Genomic DNA, 22,474 nt, shown 5'->3' on the forward strand with positions numbered 1-22,474 from the left:
TCTAGCCAACAGTATTGATTTCCACAAAATGAAATGCTGAGAGTGGCTCAAAAATTTCAAAAATTGTAAACTGCAATGTTGAGAAGTTTAAAATAAAAATAGATATACTTTTTGTGAGACACTCCTACCAAATTGAGAAGTGGAGATAAGGTACTTAGTAAATGGCTTTGTAAGCAGAAAGGTACTGCCACAAGGCTTTGTAACCCAAATTAAGAAACCAAATTAGAGGCTTGGGGACCAGGATGAAGATCCCACTCTTGGCTGGTACTGCACACTATTGAGCATGACCCCTACAGCGATGGAGTTGCCGCTTCATGTTCTTGAATTGTTGCTGATGATGTCACCATGGACCAATGCAATATAGTGAGATATTACTTGTCAGTTTAAAAATAGGCACAGAAAACAGGTTGTACAATGTAGCCTGTTGCCATGGTCAATTCCCTCAAATTTGTCCTTCACTTTCAGGTATTGTTAGCGCACACTAGAAAATCGAATGTGATTTTATGAATGAAAAAATGCTCTTTCCAACTGTTCTTGGTGTGAAATTAAGTATGGAAGCCATATTTTCCAAAAATAGGAAGAATGAACTACTTTTGCAATTTTCACGAAAATCAAGTTTGGCCTGATTTTGCAGAAATTTAAAAAGTAGTACATGTATGATACTACTGGAAAACCTTATATTGCTAAGTTATCATGTCCAAAGGGTCATGTTTATCATGCCTTTAATCAACAGGATATAAAAAGCCAAAATTAGAACTGTATTCATAGTACAATTTTCCTTGCTATTGTGTTTCAATTTATGTAGAATCATTAGCCCATATTGGAAATTAAATCCACTGTTCTGGTGCAAGCTGGGTGGCTTAAAACACGTTTCGAATGAGACTGGTTTTGAGGCTTTTATAGAAAATTGTTTTTGTAAATGAAGTGTCTCATATACCCCATTTTCAGTTTTTCATAAAAATCATCAGCTTATCGACAAATTTGTAGACTATTGGAAAATAGTAGGTGAATTAAATTTTGTATTCCACATCCCTGTGCTATCTAGCTATAGCATATTAAGTATCCTGTTCAGCATGTGTTTACTCTACGAGATATAAGAACCGAAGTTTATATATTTTTTTGATGCCCCAAGTTTTGAGCCTAACTTTGATTAAAAGTATCTAGCATTGTTGGCCTGAATTGGATAGTCAAATACAATTTTTTCATGGCTGAAACCTTGGTCTTTTTGATGTGTTGAGTTTGGAAAGTGTTACAGTACACAGTACTGGGAAATGATACATAAATGAAACTTTATATTTGAGGACTCTGAGTTGTCAGATTACAACAAGCCAAGTTTCATGTTCAAACTGCACCAAAAATAAAACAGTAAGCAAAGTTCAAAAGGATGTAGGTGGAGTTGTTATTTAGAGATAAAGGGGCTAGTGTGAAGACCTGATCAAACCAGTCTTCCAATCTTCCAACTGAAGTCCACAACATCACTAACTACTTTGATACTGGAACAGGTTTTAGAGGTGCAGCCTTTGCCAAATAGTTTAGGTGTGCAACTTAACAGTAGAGAGAGAGAGAGAGAGAGAGAGAGTGAGAGTGAGTGTGTGTGTGTGTGTGTGTGTGTGTGTGTGTGTGTGTGTGTGTGTGTGTATGCAACTTATTCTCTTTGGATTTGTGGAGAGAACACTGGAAATCTTTTTCCTTAGATGGATTTTGTTATAGGCTGTTTCGTCCTATGTATTCATTTGTATTCAATTATAAATGGAACTAAACATTTCTTGTTATTTATGTGCTACTTGTTCCTTTTAATTTTCATAGGTGCATCTTTCTATCTGCTGGTTGATACGTTTTCCTGCGATATTGTATAGTTATGGTATCGTTTGTTCGAATTCATATCTTGTTGTGAATTTAGCTGTAATGTAATTTCTGGTTGTCTCTTATTTGTTTTTACACAACTATCCATAGTCCTGGTGGATAAATTCAATGAAGGTCCTTAGGTACTGCTTGTGCCTCAGGTCAATTTACTCATTTAGTATTTTTCATATGTATTTGCGTGTATGTACATAGATTTTAATCTCTTCCAGAATGTTTGTTAGTGGTCCTTTTTCTGTTAGGTGTAAAATTTGAACAGCTTACTCTACATCATCTACTTTTTTACAGTTTGTTTTTGACAATTTTCTTCATTTGCGCTGCATATCTGTTTGTGGGATTTATTTGCATGATGTTATCTGCCTGTAATTCTTTATTTTTTGTATGTTGTTGTTTTGCTTTAATATCTACCTTTTCCACCACATAAATACCGAACAGTACACAGTAGATAATATAGAACAAGCTGTCCAAATTTAACACCTAACAGTTAAAGGACCACTAATGATCGGTCTGGGAATGATGGAAATCTATGTACATACACACAGACACCTGGAAAATAATGCTAAATTAGAAAATTGATATTAAACACAAGCACCACATAGAGAAATTTATTTAAATTGTCCACCAGGGCAATGGACAGATGCATAAAAACAAGCAATATGGGAAAACCAGAGGTTATATTATTGCGAAATTCACAACAAGTCACAGATTTGGACAAACAATACCATAACCATACAGAATCACTGGAAAACATATCAACAAGCAGATAGAAATATGCATCTATGAAAATTAAAAATAACAAATAGCACATAAATAATGAGAAAGAAATGTTTAATTGCATTTATAATTGAATACATAGGTCTAAAAACAGCCTGTTCTGAAATCCGTGTACGAAAATATATTAGAATGACAGCATCCATAGATTCCGTATGGACATGCAAAGATCAATACAGCAATGACAAACAATACCTCCTGTGACTGTACAATATCACTGGATTACCTGTCAATCAGGCTGTCATGAAAATACCAATTTACAGTATATAATCAGACAACTAAATAAAGCAGTAACTCAGATAACATGATAACCAACCAATAGTACTCCAAGAACAACAGCAGAACGTAACTAACAAGCAAATAGACAGTGACAGAACCACTGGTATCACATGGACGTCAAAACCATCAGAGGTACATAAAAATGTATAATAATGAAATCCGTTTAATAATTACCTACAAAATCAGAAAAAAATACCAAAATTATGCACCATTTACATATAGATAACCTGATGATGGCAACTCAGTCGAAACAGACCTACAGTAAAATAAAGGCAATCAAACTTAGCAGTGTAGTTTGAATTAAAAATTATAATTATACATCTTTCATTATTTTGTAATTTTCAGTTTCATACCGACTCTCACTTATACTCCAGAGAATATTTTCTATTGTTTATGCAACATTCGTATTACAGTTATTAGCGAATCAAATCTGGCATTTTTTTTTGTCACACAAGGTAGTTCAACCGGTGAACGAATACAAGTTTTCACGTAAAAAACCAGGATATAAGCATCATGAAAGGAGCTGTGCATCATTTGTCATGAGAAATTTCCTCATCTATCAAGTATAAGAGAGCAAACTACAGATCTTGTAACAAGACTCTTATGATATAGTCACAATTTTTTTCATGATCCTCTTTCAAAGAAAAATCACATTTACTAAATGGCTATTTCAACACAGAAAAATGCCCTTCAGTTTAAGGAGAGCACATCTTAATTTTTTTTAATATTGGTTGTAGTGGCGTCTGCACTCTTAATCAAACATGGAAGTATCCACCAAGTATTGATAAAACTATACTGACACTGATAATTAGAATAGATTAGTTTTTGACAGAATACATGTAAAATCTTGACAGAATCAAGGTTCATTTCATAAACAGTGCTGTAACAACAGTCAGGGCAACATTGTTTAATCGTGTCACTAGCAGCAAAGAAAACCAACAGGATATTTTCTCTGGTAAGACCCACTCCAGCTTAAGACAAGATGATAACTGCATCAAGTTTTACTGCACCCTCGTGGTGATTTGTGAACGTTATATGTCTGAACACCATGTTTTACAGTTTGTGAAGCCATGAAGTGTGGAAGAAAAGAAGATACATAGGTTACAGTTTAATGTCCTGTTAACATCAAGATCATCAGAAACAGAAATGGAGCACAAGCTAGGACTGGACAAGTACGGCATCGAAAATAAGCCACAACCTTGCGTAAAGATCCATCCCAGTATACACTTCATATGATACAGGGAATCCATGGAAAACCCATACCAGGACAGCTGTCATAAGTGTTGCGATGCTACACAAAACTCACACTAATTCCCATTACGAGTATGAAATTAGGTGAAGGTTATGTGAAGTATAACATTGTTCCTCAGGCTCTTAGATTAATTCATCACTTTTTACACATATTTGTCATTTGATGAGTTAACTTTTTACCTACTATTAACTAGTAAAACAAAACAACAAAAAAAGATGAAAATTTTATGAGCGATTAAATAACTTATTTCTTTTCTTCAAATGGTCTACAGTGATCGCACTAGAGATGACAAAGCAACTCTCTTTTGGCACATTAGGGCAAGGAGATGGCCATGGTCTTGCTGAAGAAACTATTTCGCAATGTACTGAGGGCAACTTAGGAAAATCACAGTAAACTACAAGGCAGCTCCATCTGTTCGCGTATTTCTGTTTCTCCTGCAAATTGTTTCTTTGTTACATGTGTGTATCGTATGGCCAAACAACAAGCATTTTAAACAGCATATCTGGTTTGATGTGTAGGGCCTCGCAAAAAGATGAATGAATCCTGCTGTTGTGTGTTCTGGAAATATCACTATTTTGAAAGTCTGAATAAAAGCTACTATTTTAACTAGTTCCTTGAGTACATTCTTCAATATATTTCTGAAGTTTGTCATATCATTCTTCCCATGTTCAACAGTAGTTACACTTACCATATTTTTACACAAAAATTGTCCCATCTTTATGCACCATGACACCACCACTAAGGATGAATGTGTTGTTAAAATTTGTAATAATGTGGCTTTCTCAGAGGTACATGCTTAACTTGACTGATTTTAATTTACCAACAATTCCTTTCTGACCGTTCTGCATGCAGAATAGTGACGTACTGTAGAAACTGCCACCTTCTCTTTTTATTATAAGGAACAGTCTGGCACGCAGTGAATATTCAGACACTATTTATTTTTACATTCACTATTTATTATCATTATTATCATCATTATTAAAGACCGGATTATACCCATCATAAAAACCAGCAAATATGCATGAAAAATGCTTAAAAATGCGTGAAAAGTGTAGAAATACGCAAGATCAAATAATAAAAAAAACCATGGTAGTCACTGCATGCATTATATCTCAAAGGCCAACCTGTGCATATCAATTATGAGGAAGAGCACTGGCCATGCAAAAAATCAGTACATTTAGAATGCTGATATCATTATCTGAATACTTTCTGGTAGAGATTAGGAAGAGGACCTTCCTGGGATTATTTTCTAAAAATTTGCAAAATGGGTATTCATACCATGTTTCAAGAATTGTTCCTGCTTTGCTATTGTTGTCGGTAACAAGCGGATGCAATGCAACTGAGTCGCACTGCAACAATCAATAGGTACAAGACCAACTTTGGGATATATTGCAATATTGCACACAGAGGGGCACACTCAAAAACTCCGTAATATTTATATTAAAAAAAAAAATTTACAAGCATAAATTTTTTTGAACAGCATTAACTTTTAATTAATACTATTGGACCAATGCATCATTTACAATTTATTTTATATTTTTCTACTATTGCAAACATAAATGAGAAAGTACTGTTCCAAATGTTCGGTAGTTTGATTGTGTCTTCAATCACTCAAGACATTTTTATAAGCAGAAGAGGACCATTCTACATTAACTGAGGTAACTGGGCAGTATTTGAATTTGGGTGCTATGTTGGCACTTACTGTTTCTGGTAAAAGTTCACCCATCCCATTAATAAAACTAGCAATTTGGCACAAGGGTTCAAAGCCTGGGTTATTGTTTAAAATGTTTTCGAACTTTTCTTTAAGTTTTCTTGGGAATACCTCCAGCAATGAGGAGGTCACTACAATAATTCTATTCATTAACTGAATAGATTCATTCAACACCAAATCTTGAGTTTCAAGCTTTTTAATACTTGCAGTTATATGGGAAAAATGAGTGCTAACCACAGCAATGTCTTTTTTAATACGGGAATCATTAAAAGCTTCCTTGCACTAGCAAACTGCCAAAGCCTCTGCACTATCAAAGTCGTTTACTACCCCTCTAATGGCCTCGAAATGTTCATTGTAAAACAACACATCTTTGACTCACGTACACCAACGAGTTACCACTGGTTCAGGAGCTAAAGACACATTTGGTAGTTTTTCATTGTAGGTCTTGATGTGAGCAGAAGCGTTTAGAAACACTTTCTTTGTGGATGAAATCAGTTTATTTACATTCACAAATGTGGAACGTACTTCTTCAGCAAGGCGATGTACTTCAAAAGCACAGCACGTCACGTGAACCAAATTGGGATAAAACACTTGAAGGGCTTTTCCTGCTTTGATCATATAGGGAGCAGCATCTAAAATAAACACAAACATCTGCAGAAGATTCTGGAGATATTTTTCTAATACGCTCATTCACAAATCTGGCATTCATAGAATGATTTACTTTTTCAAGTTCTTTGCAGGCCACTAAATAGGAAGAAGGGTCTTCTTTTAGAGCACCAAAAATTAAATTTGCAATGTAATGGCCACAAGTGTCTGTCTGTGGTTGCATCAACTGAAATCCAGACAATGCTGTCCTTGAGTTCATTGTGTATTTCTTCCAGAACATTTATATAAATTGTCGGTATGTAGTTTTTACGCAAAGTTGATTCATGGTATATTTTTATTTAAGCAATATTTGCGCAGGAAGCCTTTGACGATAGGGTTTGTAAGTTTGTGAAGAGGGATATTGCTTGCAATGAATGCTTCACGTAGATCCATGTTAAACCGATTTCTGGTGACCTTTGGACAAATCCCTGCTACTGCAACTTTTTGTTGTCAGAAGTTGTTGTGGTCCTTTCTTCTGCATTCCTGCTACGAAGACTTGTCTTGACATGATATTTGAAACTTTTTTTTGCATAAAATATTTTTCTCACAAATTCAACAATTTAAGACATATGTAAGTGTTCCAGGATGGTCAGCTATCCTCAAAATGATGTTTCTTTTTTTGGGTGGCATGGCACACAACACATTACACACTGACGTCATAAACACGTTCAACTGTGTACAAGTAAACAGAAAGCTAAACTGAAATAATGAACATGCGACTAAAAGCTTGCGTAGTTTAATTTAATTGTTGCCGACACATACAATATAACAGTGGAGGGGATTAACTGGGGGGGTGCAGGTGCAGAAGCATTGACTTTGTCTGCCTGTTCCTGTTCCTCTTCTGTAATGATTTCGTTATGCAGTGGCCTGTTGGTTAGCAATAGCACACAGTTCTAGGTGGTGATCAATCTGTAAGACTTCAAAACTACATCAAGCTAGAGAATGCCCGTCAAAATTTTTAAAATATTGTAAATATAGAGAGAAAATGTGCATCGTGACTAGTTTTTAGTTAAAATATGCAAAAACTGGTGAAAAGGACCCAAATATGTAAATGCATATGCAACATGCAAATGCATTATTATTACTATTATAATTATTTCTTTACTTTCTCAGACATTAAGTCTGGTTAAAAATGGAAAGTGACACGGACCTTGATCAAGCGTCACTTCCTTTTAACTGTACGGTATATGTTATATTGCATTTAGGAACTTTCGGGTAATTGAACATGTATCAATAATTACGGATTTCTGTAGTTCTATATATAAGTTTGGATGTAGCTGTATTGCATTGATGTACTGGTGGATATTGTGTGGTATGACTCCTGTAGTTGATAGTGTAATTGGTATAATGTCAACTTTATCCTGATGCCACATGTCCTTGACTTCCTCAGCCAGTTGGATGTATTTTTCAATTTTTTCTCCTGTTTTCTTTTGTATATTTGTTGTATTGGGTATGGATATTTCGATTAGTTGTGTTAACTTCTTCTTTTTACTGGTGAGTATGATGTCAGGTTTGTTATGTGGTGTTGTTTTATCTGTTATAATGGTTCTGTTCCAGTATAATTTGTATTCATCATTCTCCAGTACATTTTGTGGTGCATGCTTGTATGTGGGAACGTGATGTTTTATTAGTTTATGTTGTACGGCAAGTTGTTGATGTATTATTTTTGCTATATTGTCATGTCTTCTGGGGTATTCTGTATTTGCTAGTATTGCACATCCGCTTGTGATGTAATCTACTGTTTCTATTTGTTGTTTGCAAAGTCTGCATTTATCTGTTGTGGTATTGGGATCTTTAATAATATACTTGCTGTAATATCTGGTGTTTATTGTTTGATCCTGTATTGCACTCATGAATCCTTTCGTCTCACTGTATATATTGCCTTTTCTTAGCCATGCGTTGGATGTGTCTTGATCGATGTGTGGCTGTGTTAGATGATACGGGTGCTTGCCATGTAGTGTTTTCTTTTTCCAATTTACTTTCTTCGTATCTGTTGATGTTATGTGATCTAAAGGGTTGTAGAAGTGGTTATGAAATTGCAGTGGTGTAGCCAATGTATTTATATGAGTGATTGCTTTGTGTATTTTGCTAGTTTCTGCTCGTTCTATAAAGAATTTTCTTAAATTGTCTACCTGTCCATAATGTAGGTTTTTTATGTCGATGAATCCCCTTCCTCCTTCCTTTCTGCTTAATGTGAATCTTTGTGTTGCTGAATGTATGTGATGTATTCTATATTTGTGGCATTGTGATCGTGTAAGTGTATTGAGTGCTTCTAGGTCTGTGTTACTCCATTTCACTACTCCAAATGAGTAGGTCAATATTGGTATAGCATAAATATTTATAGCTTTTGTCTTGTTTCTTGCTGTCAATTCTGTTTTCAGTATTTTTGTTAGTCTTTGTCTATATTTTTCTTTTAGTTCTTCTTTAATATTTGTATTATCTATTCCTATTTTTTGTCTGTATCCTAGGTATTTATAGGCATCTGTTTTTTCCATCGCTTCTATGGAGTTACTGTGGTTATTCAATATGTAATCTTCTTGTTTAGTGTGTTTTCCCTTGACTATGCTAATTTTCTTACATTTGTCTGTTCCAAAAGCCATATTAATATCATTGCTGAATACTTCTGTTATCTTTAGTAATTGGTTGAGTCGTTGATTGGTTGCTACCAGTAGTTTTAGATCATCCATGTATAGCAAATGTGTGATTTTGTGTGGGTATGTTCCAGTAATATTATATCCATAATTTGTATTATTTAGCATGTTGGATAGTGGGTTCAGAGCAAGACAGAACCAGAAAGGACTTAATGAGTCTCCTTGGTACATTCCACGCTTAATCTGTATTGGCTGTGATGTGATATTATTTGAATTTGTTTGGATATTAAGTGTGGTTTTCCAGTTTTTCATTACTATGTTTAGGAACTGTATCAATTTAGGATCTACTTTGTATATTTCCAATATCTGTAGTAACGATGAGTGGGGTACACTATCAAAAGCTTTTTGGTAATCAATGTATGCGTAGTGTAGCGACCTTTGTTTAGTTTTAGCTTGATATGTCACTTCTGCATCTATTATCAGTTGCTCTTTACATCCTCGAGCTCCTTTGCAACAGCCTTTTTGTTCTTCATTTATAATTTTGTTCTGTGTTGTATGTGTCATTAATTTCTGTGTAATGACTGAAGGTAATATTTTGTATATTGTTGGTAGGCATGTTATGGGGCGATATTTTGCTGGGTTTGCTGTGTCTGCTTGATCTTTAGGTTTCAGATAAGTTATTCCATGTGTAAGTGTATCAGGGAATGTGTATGGGTCTGCAATGTAACTGTTAAATAATTTAGTTAGATGTGAATGTGTTGAGGTGAACTTCTTTAGCCAGAAATTTGCTATTTTATCTTTTCCAGGGGCTTTCCAATTGTGAGTAGAATTAATTGCTTGGGTGACTTCATGTTGCAAAATTATCACTTCAGGCATTTGTGGTATCATCTTGTATGTGTATGTTTCTGCTTGTATCCACCGTGCATGCCTGTTATGTTGTACCGAGTTTGACCATATGTTGCTCCAGAAGTGTTCCATGTCAGTTATGTTTGGTGGATTGTCTATTTTAATGTGTGTGTTATCTATTGTCTGGTAAAATTTCTTTTGGTTTGTGTTGAATGTTTGGTTTTGTTTCCTTCTATTTTCATTTTTTTTGTATCTTCTAAGTCGTTTGGCCAATGCTTGTAATTTCTGCTTCTTTTCATCTAATTGCTCTACTGCTTCTTGTTGTGAGATTTTACCTAACCTTTTTTCGTTTTTTTTCTGACATTTCATTTCTTATAAATTGTGTTAGCTGTCCGACGTCTTTTCTCAGTTTTTGTATTCTGATCTGTAGCCTGTGTTGCCATGCTGGTTTTGTAGGTTTCTTCTGTTTGTTGGTTGGTTCTGATCTCTGCCTAGTGTGTATATTTAGTGTCGTGAGTGCTCCTATATAAACCAGTAGTTGTAACTCTTCCATAGTTGTGTTTTCATTTATTTTGTTGTGTATGATTGTGTTGATAGTTTTTATTGTTGTTTCGACTTGTGGGTTATTTGGCGGTGTATGCAAGAATGGTCTAATGTCTGTAGTTGTGTCTTTGTATTCTATGTATGTCAGCTGAAATTTTTCTTCTACATCTAACATGTGTGTCACTTCGTGTTCTATTTGTGCTTGCTCTGGTGGCTGTCTTAAGATTTCGTTTTCCTCTGATTGTTTAATTGATGCTTGTTGTCCTTTATTATTATTATTATTATTATTGTCAACATGCACAAAAACAAGACTGAAAACTTATGTTTTTCTGCTAGAGCTTTACATGCCATATTTTTATTATTAGTTCATCTAATTTTTAGTTTCTCTGGACATCCAGCTACCATAAACATCTTTTTCGTTGCATATTTATATTGCTGGTGCTTCACCCAAGCCACTGGGAGCATTAGATGATTTTTTTTTAAATCTATAGATTTCTCACATGTAAATATAAGCAATAATAAAGAAACTTAATGACAGACCCACTTAGCTGGATACACTTATTACAGTTGGGGGCAGCCTACAATGCAAAAGTTGGTTCGGATGTCAAAATACTTTACTAAGCATCATTTTATTGGATTTAGCATGTCCTGGCTTTCCTCTGAGCTTTGAACTGACTGACCCAACCAGTTATAAGGAAACTGCCATTTTAATGCCAACTCCAAATCACAATACAAACTGGCTTTTTTTCACATTAACCACTCAGCCAACACTGGCTGAGGCCCTAGTGTGCTTGCATTTGGCATAATCAGACATTAGATGTAGCTTATTAATCACATATTCCAATAACTTTTCATATTTTCTTGCAAAATATAGCACATTATAGAGTTTTATATTGAAATATTCACTTTCTTCACTCAATGCCAACTATGGCAGTAATAGATATCATATATCTTACTCACTGACACTTTCATGACCAACTGGTTAAAGTCTAAATGAACAATATTACACACAGATCAGACTTATGGTGAAAAAAATTAAAAAGTGAAAGAAGTCTATTATGGTTGCTAATTGTATTTATTCTCATATGTCAGACTGCACATCACTTGCACGAACCAAAACCAAACTGCTGACACTAATTAGTTTATTTTATTTACCAATTTCACTATAACAGCATATGCCTATCATATCATTAAACATACCTCTCTATTTTATTGTGTATCCTTTCAAATTTTTTGACAGACTCACTGATCTTTGTTTTATAATAAGATAAATTTTCTTGTGTGGGACGTAATTCATTGGTAAGATCATCAATCATCCTCTTTCGAATTTCTTCAGCTTCTCTTCCCTATTTGAGAGAATAAACCAACAGCTCTGCAGCAAATTAATCAAAAACTTAAAATGTTAAATTTTTTTTCTTAGTTTTACTTCCAACCACATGCTTAGTTACTTATAAAATTTAAACTTGGTTAGTATCAGTGCTAAAACCTACTTCATTCCATGCATCTTGAGATGTGTGGAATGAAGAAAGGGATGAGGTAGTTTGGGAGTGGAGGTGCATGGTCAAAATGGAAGAAAGTGGGAGAGCTGAGAGGGGACAGAACAGAGTAAAAACCTGAAGGAAGAGGAGGAAGGAGCAAGGAGATGATTTACTTTAAGGGGCACTCAATATTAAATGCCCATGAAATAATGATCTGAAAAAATATAGTTGGAACATTAATAAAAGCATTAAATCATTCCGGGAAGTTACTTTTCAATATAAAACAAGGATGAAACTAATCAACTAACTGAACATTTAGTAAGAAATCAATTATTTTTATTAATTACTTTGATTAATTACTTTGACTTGAAAATGGGTTAATCTAATTCAACAACATGAACACTTTATGCAACAAAATAAGTTAATAGATTAGTATAATGGCAGGGACCATAGAAGGTAGCAGTTAGGACACACAAGAGAAACATTTATGCATTTTTATACAGGTGCTAACAGTTTTAGAGGTAACATCCTCAGCTGTTATTGTTTCTCCTTGACAAGCCCAATTCCATAGAAGAATTTCTATGATTATAACGTGTAAAATGTGATGGATAGGACATCCTAACTCATATATAAAATTGTTTGGCATGTTGTCAGATTTACAAATTAATTGCAATGTGAATGTAAAAGACTCATTCCACATCATTACGATTTATCGTGTAAACGGTCCATGGAATATGAAACTTACTAATAGAATGAAAATATTTACTACATTTTTTAACTGTCACTTCTGTTATGAAACTCGAGTATTTTTCACTATTGTTTATACTCACCTGTAAACAGTCGGTATGTAACCACATATCAAAACAAATAAAATAAAATAGCCTGAAAATCATTTCTTTCCACATAATTATGACACCTTGTGGATGTAGAACCAACTAATATTTTCTAAACTCTTCTAATGGAATGCCTTAAATGTAAACATTCTTTAACTTCAAAAGAGGGAAGTTTTAATTTGTGAGTGGACACTATCTATGTACTCTAATGACTGATCATACTGTTATTGGAAATTACAGTGCTTTTAGTGATTGGACTACAACCTTTAAATATAGTTTAACAGTATATTGCACACAGAATAAAAAGTAGACCTTAAAAACTGTCAAGCAGCATAAGAGTTATTTCAGTGACCAGTGACCAGGCACTGGTTTGACTTTGAAAATCTTTTATTTCACATTACGGTTCTTCAGGTGCTTTGGCATCCACATGCAGGAGGAGCACATTTGCTTCAGAAGCAAAAAATTGAGCAAATGTTGTGTATTGTGATTCTCTATGCTTGTTCATCCTTTCCACTGGCTCCTCTGTATTTTTTGCGAGGTATATTTTAAATACACTTTGTATATTTATTACATATGCAAAAGCGAATGGAGCAGTCCACATGTGATAGCCAACTACTATTTAGACTTGCAGATTAGCAACTGGTGTATTATGATTCCTATTTTGTCTGATGGATGAATGGACTGATGGGGTTACAGGGACCAAACTATGAGGTCATCAGACCCTTAATCCTTTGTATGTCCAGCCAGGAATAGCCCCCACAGAGGAAGAACACAAAAGACAATTCCCAATGGACTCCACTGCATCTGAGAATAAAACATCTAAGATATAGAAGCAAGTAGGAGTGAGAGAGGGGTAAAAGGGTGAAGGTGGGAGAGATGGCATGCCAACAAAGCAGCTGTTGTGCACATGTTGTGTGGCAAGGGACACATCCTCTGCATCCTACTGGTGCTTCCACACCCTCCATTATCACAAGAAAACTAGCTACATGGACAATATAAAATCTCAAGAAAGTGAACAATGATGATGAGTCTGTCAACCAACAACAGATGTAAAAGAATAAGAAGAAGTAAAATGTGAGAAGGGCAGGAGCCAGGCCGGACCACTGAGTAAGGGCAGCGATGAGTTCTTCAAATGGGAGCAAGTGACAGGGCACTCCTCCAATCACTCAAGTGGACAATGAAGCTAGTGTGCACTATGTCACAGAGAAGAGTAAAACCCACTTTCATAGGTAAAATGTAAAACTAAATCAGCTGCATCATCTGCTAGTGCCAGAGGTAGCATGGCAAGTTTAAGATTTCACAGTAAGGTGTCCAAATAAGGGTAGTCCAGTAGTGTGTGGGCCACCACACTGACATTGGGGTGGATCCTCACATTGGAGGGTGTGGCCATGGATCAGCCAAGTGTGGCCAATGCGAAGTTAAAAGAGGATAGTAGATTCCCTGTGCTCAGCATGAAGTAAAGACTGCCACATGGTTGTGGTCTGCTTTATGGTTCACAGCTTATTCAGAGCAACCAGGACATACCAATCCATATTCCAAACCTCCAACAACTGTTGGCGTAAAGTCGACTGAAGATCCGGTTTCAGTAGCCCTCCCTCTCCAAAGCCGGCATCCTGGTAGCCAACCTGTCCACATGTTAATTCCCTGGGATCACAACATGATCAGCGGCCTATACAAAGATGAATGACCATCCAACATGGTGGATCTCATACAGGATATCCTGGATAGACACAACCAGTTGGTGCCAAGGGTAGCACTGGTCGACAGCCTGAAGACTACTCAAGGAGTCACTGCAGCTTAAAACCCACTCACTAGTGCAACAACAAAGGTGGCTGAGGGCTTGAGCAATGGCCACCAATTCTTCAGTGAATACACTGCATCCACTCAGCAGGGAGCATAGTTCACTGCACCTTGCTCATGTGTAGGCAAAACTGGTTCACACATTGACCATATGCCAACAGTGTATACCACCTGGAAATGTGTCAAGGATGTGCAAAAACAGATGGCAAATAACCAGAGGGTCTATTAAGTCCTTTGGTTCAAAGCATGGGTCAAGGCATATCAGCGGACGGGATACCACCATGGGAGTGCACGCGATTTCTCCCTGACAAGAGATGACAGTCAGCAAAGCTGGATTTCAAAGCAGAGACTGTATGTGCACTGCAATAGTGACTGCAGATTTTGGCCTCTGTTGTGGGAGGTAGATTTCTCTACAAGGAAAATGTACTCAGTAGTTCAGATGTTCAGGTGAGCAGCGAATATGTATTCCATTGTTGAGCAGCAGTTGTTAGCATCTGATCTTTACGAGAGAGACTCTGTGAGTAGGCTGTTCACAGGACTGGTCCGAAAGGCGCCAGTCGCAAGTTGGACCTCACAATGGTATATCAGGTCCAGCATCTGCAGTGCTGAAGGCAATACTAAGCCGTATGCCAGGCTCCCAAGATTAAGAAGTGACAGGATCAGAGCTTTGTAGAGCCACAAGAGTGTAGAGCAATCTGCACCCCAGGTGGTGTTACTGAGACAAGGAAGAGTATTACACTGTGGCCACCACATTCAGTTAAGTTAGCAAAGATGGGGAAGCCACATCAACCAGGTATCAAAAACCAATACTAAAAAAATGATAAGATTCTACCACACAGAACATTCGCTCATCAAAGTAGAGTTCTTGTTGGGGATGAACAGTACATCAGCGACGAAGTGCATGACGTATGTCTTGGTAGCAGAAAACTGGAAGCCGTGGCTGAGACTGCACCTTTTGTATGGCACTCTGCAGTCGGTGTTCAGCAACACCCACAGTTGAGGAGCAGTAGTAGACACAAAAGATGTCAGCATACAGGGACGGTGAGACTGTAGACCCCAAGCTGCAGTCAGGTCATTGATAGCCACTAGAAAAAGGGGCACGGTCAATACAGAACCCTGTGGGACCCCATTTTCTTCTACATGGGAAGGACTGTGCAAAGCATCAACCTGAACCCAGAAAGTACTGTGAGACAAGAAGTTCCAAACAAAAATCACAAGTTGGCCCTTGAGACTGCTTTCACAAGTTGGCCCTTGAGACTGCTCGTGGAGGGTAACAAGGATACAGTAATGCCATGTGGTGTTGTATGCCCTATGGAAGTCAAAGAAGAGAGCAATAAGATGCTGATGCCAGGAAAAAGCTGACTGAATCGCAGACTCTTCTAGGCAGATCAAAATTTCAGTAGTAGAACAGCCTTGGCGTAAACCACCCTGGGACGGAGCCAAAAGGCCCCGAGACTAAAGGCGCCAATACAGCCGTTGGCTCTCTACACACAGAAATTAGTGAGGCTAATTGAGTGATTATTGTCCACATTTCCAGGGGTTGTTCACCCTGTTTCAGTACTGGGACGATCATGTTTTCACGCCACTGAGACGGTGAACTTCATCACTCCAGATACAGTTGAAAATGGCAACAATGTGATGTCGGCAATCTACTAGTAGGTGGATGATCATTTAGCTGTGGATGCGGTTGGGCTCTGAAGCCATATCAGGGCTAAAGGCTATGGCACTGATGAACTCCCACTCACTGGACAGAGTATTATACAGGGTACTGGTATCCATAGAGGCATTGAATCTTCACCCTAACCTGTGAAAGGGGGGGTATATGGTCCACTGGTAGCAACATACTGCTCCCAGTATTCTTGTTTCTGTCATTTCATGAGGTGGTGGATATGGGCACAGATCTGTTTAAAGGCAAGCGTGTTTTCCTTCTGCTTTTCGGTAATCTAACTTATTGTCACTAAAGTAAGTTTGTTTACATACGATTGAGACTAGACCTAACCTTTCGTAAATGTGTTTTCTTGTTTTTCTGTAATTTAATGACTTATTCTCGCTAAAGTAAGATTTTTACCATGAGTGAAAAGTGCCTGACGTGCCATAGAATTGTTAGCTCCGGGTTTGGTGTGATGGGTGCAGCAATTTTTTCCATTGGGGTGACTGTAGCGGCCTGGGAAATAGGGAAGTGGATCCGACTCATCAGTGGTTCTGTAGGATATGCTGTAGAGATAGGAAAATAGTGGAATAGGAGGGGAACATTGCTGCCCTTCAGGCACAGTTAGAGCAGGCTAGGGAAGATCTGAACAGGTTGAGGAGGGAGAATGGTAAAGAGAGGTGGGAAGTGGCAACAGGTAACAGGAGTAACAGACCTAGAACTTTGTCAGACAGCTTTGTGGTGAATGTGAAGAATAAGTGTGACCTGTTGCTTCATTTAGAAGATGATGTGCCTCAGAGAGAGGGCCCAACAAACTTTCAGTAGAAAATTGAATAAGAATGTAGGTAAGTCAGCAAAGAGAAAGAAAATTTTGTTGTTAGGTAGTTCACATGCCAGAGGAGTAGGCCAACTTTTGCAGGACCAGTTAGGATCAGAATACCAGGCCACAATTTTTTTTTAAACCAAGTGCTGGTTTGGGTCAGGTGACAGAGGATTTAGGTTCACTCTGTAAAGATTTTACCAAGGAAGACACCGTGGTTATTCAGGGTGGGCCGGGTAGTAGTATTGACAGAGATCTTGGGTACAATATAGAGTGTGACCTGGCAAAGATTGCATCAGCAACGAGACATACGAGTGTTGAGTTTGTGTCTGTTCTGAGACGCCATGACCGACCTCATTTAAACTCTTCTGTCGGGAGAGTTAATTTGGAGTTGGAACGGCTGCTTGGGTCGGGTGAGGGGTCACATATTTGTTTGGTTCCGCTTGATTCTCTCAGTAGGTGGGATTATACTAGACATGGCCTACACCTCAACAGGAAAGGGAAGGGTAAACTGGCTAGGCTAATAGCAGGAAATGTAAGAGGGGGGGGGGGGGGGGAGGCACTTCCGTGAGTGGTAATATACCAGTGGTCATAGGTTTTGAAGCAGCACCTTTTTTAGGATAGGTAGGACAGAACGAAGTCAAGTTCTGAGAGAAGTAAAGATTGAAACAAACCTTCAGTTTGATAAAGAAATCAAACAGCATAATCCTGGCACATTGGATCAGCGAACACAGCTGTTGGTTAAAAATTTACAGCAATCAGCAGAAATTTTATTTCCACCTGATTTCATCTCGGTAAATGTGAAATGCCAACTATCTTTAGTGCATCAAAATATTCGAGGGCTTAGAAGTAAAATTAATGAACTACTTATGTGTATTGATGAATTAGAGTCATCGAACCCAGTTGTTATAATCTGCCTTTCTGAACATCATGTGGCCACTGGTATAGATATGTTGAACCTTGCAGAATTTAAGTTAGCTTCCTACTCATCATCATCATCATTTAAGACTGATTATACCTTTCAGCGTTCAGACTGGAGCATAGCCCCCTTATAAAATTCCTCCATGATCCCCTATTCAGTGCTAACATTGGTGCCTCTTCTGATGTTAAACCTGTTGTTGTTGTTATTGTAGTCCTCAGTCCTGAGACTGGTTTCATGCAGCTCTCCATGCTAATCTATCCTGTGCAAGCTCCTTCATCACCCAGTACCTACTGCAACCTACATCCTTCTCAATCTGCTTAGTGTATTCATGTCTTGGTCTCCCTCTATGATTTTTACCCTCCACGCTGCCCTCCAATGCTAAATTTGTGATCCCTTGATGCCTCAGGACATGTCCTACCAACCAATCCCTTGTTCTAGTCAAGTTGTGCCACAAACTTCTCTTCTCCCCAATCCTATTCAATACCTCCTCATTAGTCACGTGATCTACCCACCTAATCTTCAACATTCTTCTGTAGCACCACATTTCGAAAGCTTCTATTCTCTTCTTGTCCAAACTATTTATTGTCCACGTTTCACTTCCATACATGGCTACACTCCATACAAATACTTTCAGAAACGACTTCCTGACACTTAAATCTATACTCGATGTTAACAAATTTCTCTTCTTCAGAAACGCTTTCCTTGCCATTGCCAATCTACATTTTATATCCTCTCTACTTTGAGCATCATCAGTTATTTTGCTCCCCAAATAGCAAAACTCCTTTACTACATTAAGTGTCTCATTTCCTAATCTAATTCCCTCAGCATCACCTGACTTAATTCGACTACATTCCATTATCCTCGTTTTGCTTTTGTTGATGTTCATCTTATATCCTCCTTTCAAGACACTGTCCATTCCATTCAACAGCTCTTCCAAGTCCTTTGCTGTCTCTGACAGAATTACAATGTCATCGGCGAACCTCAAAGTTTTTATTTCTTCTCCATGGATTTTAATACCTACTCCAAATTTTTCTTTTGTTTCCTTTACTGCTTGCTCAATATACAGATTGAATAACATCGGGGAGAGGCTACAACCCTGTCTCACTCCCTTCCCAACCACTGCTTCCCTTTCATGCCCCTCGACTCTTATAACTGCCATCTGGTTTCTGTACAAATTGTAAATAGCGTTTCGCTCCCTGTATTTTACCCCTGCCACCTATAGAATTTGAAAGAGAGTATTCCAGTCAACACTGTCAAAAGCTTTCTCTAAGTCTACAAATGCTAGAAACGTAGGTTTGCCTTTCCTTAATCTTTCTTCTAAGATAAGTCGTAAGGTCAGTATTGCGTCACGTGTTCCAACATTTCTACGGAATCCAAACCGACCTTCCCCGAGGTCGGCTTCTACCAGTTTTTCCAATCGTCTGTAAATAATTCGTGTTAGTATTTTGCAGCTGTGACTTATTAAACTGATAGTTCGGTAATTTTCACATCTGTCAATACCTGCTTTCTTTGGGATTGGAATTATTATATTCTTCTTGAAGTCTGAGAGTATTTCGCCTGTCTTGTACATCTTGCTCACCAGATGGTAGAGTTTTGTCAGGACTGGCTCTCCCAAGGCCGTTAGTAGTTCTAATGGAATGTTGTCTACTCCCGGGGCCTTGTTTCGACTCAGGTCTTTCAGTGCTCTGTCAAACTCTTCACGCAGTATCGTATCTCCGATTTCATCTTCATCTACATCCTCTCCCATTTCCATAATATTGTCCTCAACTACATCGCCCTTGTATAGACCCTCTATATACTCCTTCCATTTTTCTGCTATCCCCTCTTTGCTTAGAACTGGGTTTCCATCTGAGCTCTTGATATTCATACAAGTGGCTCTGTTTTCTCCAAAGGTCTCTTTAATTTTACTGTAGGCTGTATTTATCTTACCCCTAGTGAGATAAGCCTCTACATCCTTACGTTTCTCCTCTAGACATGCCTGTTTAGCCATTTTGCACTTCCTGTCGATCTTATTTTTGAGACGTTTGTATTCCTTTTTGCCTGCTCCATTTACTGCATTTTTATATTTTCTCCTTTCATCAATTAAATTCAATATTTCTTCTGTTACCCAAGGATTTCTACTAGCCCTCGTCTTTTTACCTACTTGATCCTCTGCTGCCTTCACTACTTCATCCCTCAGAGCTACCCATTCTTCTTCTACTGTATTTCTTTCCCCCATTCCTGTCAATTGTTCCCGTATGCTGTCTCTGAAACTCTGTACAACCTCTGGTTTAGTCAGTTTATCCAGGTCTCATCTCCTTAAATTCCCACCTTTTTGCAATTTCTTCTATTTTAATCTACAGTTCATAACCAACAGATTGTGGTCAGAGTCGACATCTGCCCCTGGAAATGTCCTACAATTTAAAACCTGGTTCTTAAATCTCTGTCTTACCATTATATAATCTATCTGATACCTTTTAGTATCTCCAGGATTGTTCCATGTATACAACCTTCTTTTACGATTCTTGAACCAGGTGTTAGCTATGATTAAGTTATGCTCTGTGCAAAATTCTAACAGACGGCTTCCTCTTTCATTTCTTAGCCCCAATCAATATTCACCTACTATGTTTCCTTCTCTCCCTTTTCCTATTGTCGAATTCCAGTCACCCATGACTATTAAATTTTCATCTCCCTTCACTATCTGAATAATTTCTTTTATCTCATCATACATTTCTTCAATTTCTTCATCATCTGCAGAGCTAGTTGGCATACTTGTACTACTGTAGTAGGCATGGGCTTCGTGTCTATCTTGGCCACTATAATACGTTCACTATGCTGTTTGTAGTAGCTTACCCGCACTCCTATTTTTTTATTCATTATTAAACCTACTCCTGCATTACCCCTATTTGATTTTGTATTTATAACCCTGTATTCACCTGACCAAAAGTCTTGTTCCTCCTGCCACCGAACTTCACTAATTCCCACTATATCTAACTTTAACCTATCCATTTCCCTTTTTAAATTTTCTAACCTACCTGCCCGATTAAGGGATCTGACATTCCACACTCCGATCCGCAGAATGCCAGTTTTCTTTCTCCTGATAACGACGTCCTCTTGAGTAGTCCCCGCCCGGAGATCCGAATGGGGGACTATTTTACCTCCGGAAATTTTACCCAAGAGGACGCCATCATCATTTAACCATACAGTAAAGCTGCATGCCCTCGGGAAAAATTACGGCTGTAGTTTCCCCTTGCTTTCAGCCGTTCACAGTACCACAACAGCAAGGCCGTTTTGGTTAATGTTACAAGGCCAGATCAGTCAATCGTCCAGACTGTTGCCCCTGCAACTACCGAAAAGACTGCTGCCCCTCTTCAGGAACCACACGTTTGTCTGGCCTCTCAACAGATACCCCTCCGTTGTGGTTGCACCTACGGTACGGCTATCTGTATCGTTGAGGCACGCAAGCCTCCCCACCAACGGCAAGGTCCATGGTTCATGGGGGGTGTTAAACCTATTACTTCAAAATCATTCTTGACCAAATCCAGGTACCTTCTCCTTGGTCTGCCCCAATTCCTCCTACCCTCTACTGCTGAACCCATGAGTCTCTTGGGTAACCTTGCTTCTCCCATGCGTGTAACATGACCCCACCATCTAAGCCTGTTCGCCCTGACTGCTACATCTATAGAGTTCATTCACAGTTTTTCTTTGATTTCCTCATTGTGGACACCCTCCTGCCATTGTTCCCATCTACTAGTACCTGCAATTACCCTAGCTACTTCCATATCCGTAACCTCAACCTTGTTGATAAGGTAACCTGAATCCACCCAGCTTTCGCTCCCATACAACAAAGTTGGTCGAAAGATTGAACGGTGCACAGATAACTTAGTCTTGGTACTGACTTCCTTCTTGCAGAAGAGAGTAGATCGTAGCTGAGCGCTCACTGCATTAGCTTTGCTACACCTCGCTTCCAGTTCTTTCACTATGTTGTCATCCTGAGAGAATATGCATCCTAAGTACTTGAAACCGTCCACCTGTTCTAACTTTGTTCCTCCTATTTGGCACTCAGTCTGTTTATATCTCTTTCCCACTGACATTACTTTCATTTTGGAGATGTTAATCTTCATACCATAGTCCTTACATTTCTGATCTAGCTCTGAAATATTACTTTGCAAACTTTCAATCGAATCTGCCATCACAACTAAGTCATCGGCATATGCAAGACTGCTTATTTTGTGTTCACATATCTTGATCTCACCCAGCCAGTCTATTGTTTTCAACATATGATCCATAAATAATACGAACAACAGTGGAGACAGGTTGCAGCCTTGTCTTACCCCTGAAACTACTCTGAACCATGAACTCAATTTACCGTCAACTCTAACTGCTGCCTGACTATCCATGTAAAGACCTTTAATTGCTTGCAAAAGTTTGCCTCCTATTCCATAATCTCGTAGAACAGACAATAACTTCCTCCTAGGAACCCGGTCATATGCCTT

At 38.0% G+C, this 22,474-nt stretch overlaps 1 protein-coding gene across 4 annotated transcripts in view; it reads right to left on the reverse strand.

Annotated features, from left to right (window-relative positions):
• The window catches only part of LOC126469854 (coiled-coil domain-containing protein 77-like), a 202,235-nt gene that overhangs the window by 110,288 nt on the left and 69,473 nt on the right, over positions 1–22,474 (reverse strand). For 3 of the 4 annotated variants that reach the window (XM_050097160.1, XM_050097159.1, XM_050097158.1), the window contains exon 3: positions 11,699–11,844. The exons of the other annotated variant lie outside the window; for it this stretch is intronic. In XM_050097160.1, coding sequence (XP_049953117.1) covers positions 11,699–11,844 — 146 coding nt within the window. The remainder of the gene's footprint in view (positions 1–11,698; positions 11,845–22,474) is intronic. 4 annotated transcript variants of the gene reach the window in all.

This window comes from Schistocerca serialis, chromosome 3 (genome assembly GCF_023864345.2).
Source record: "Schistocerca serialis cubense isolate TAMUIC-IGC-003099 chromosome 3, iqSchSeri2.2, whole genome shotgun sequence".
In the NCBI taxonomy this organism is placed as follows: domain Eukaryota; kingdom Metazoa; phylum Arthropoda; class Insecta; order Orthoptera; family Acrididae; genus Schistocerca; species Schistocerca serialis.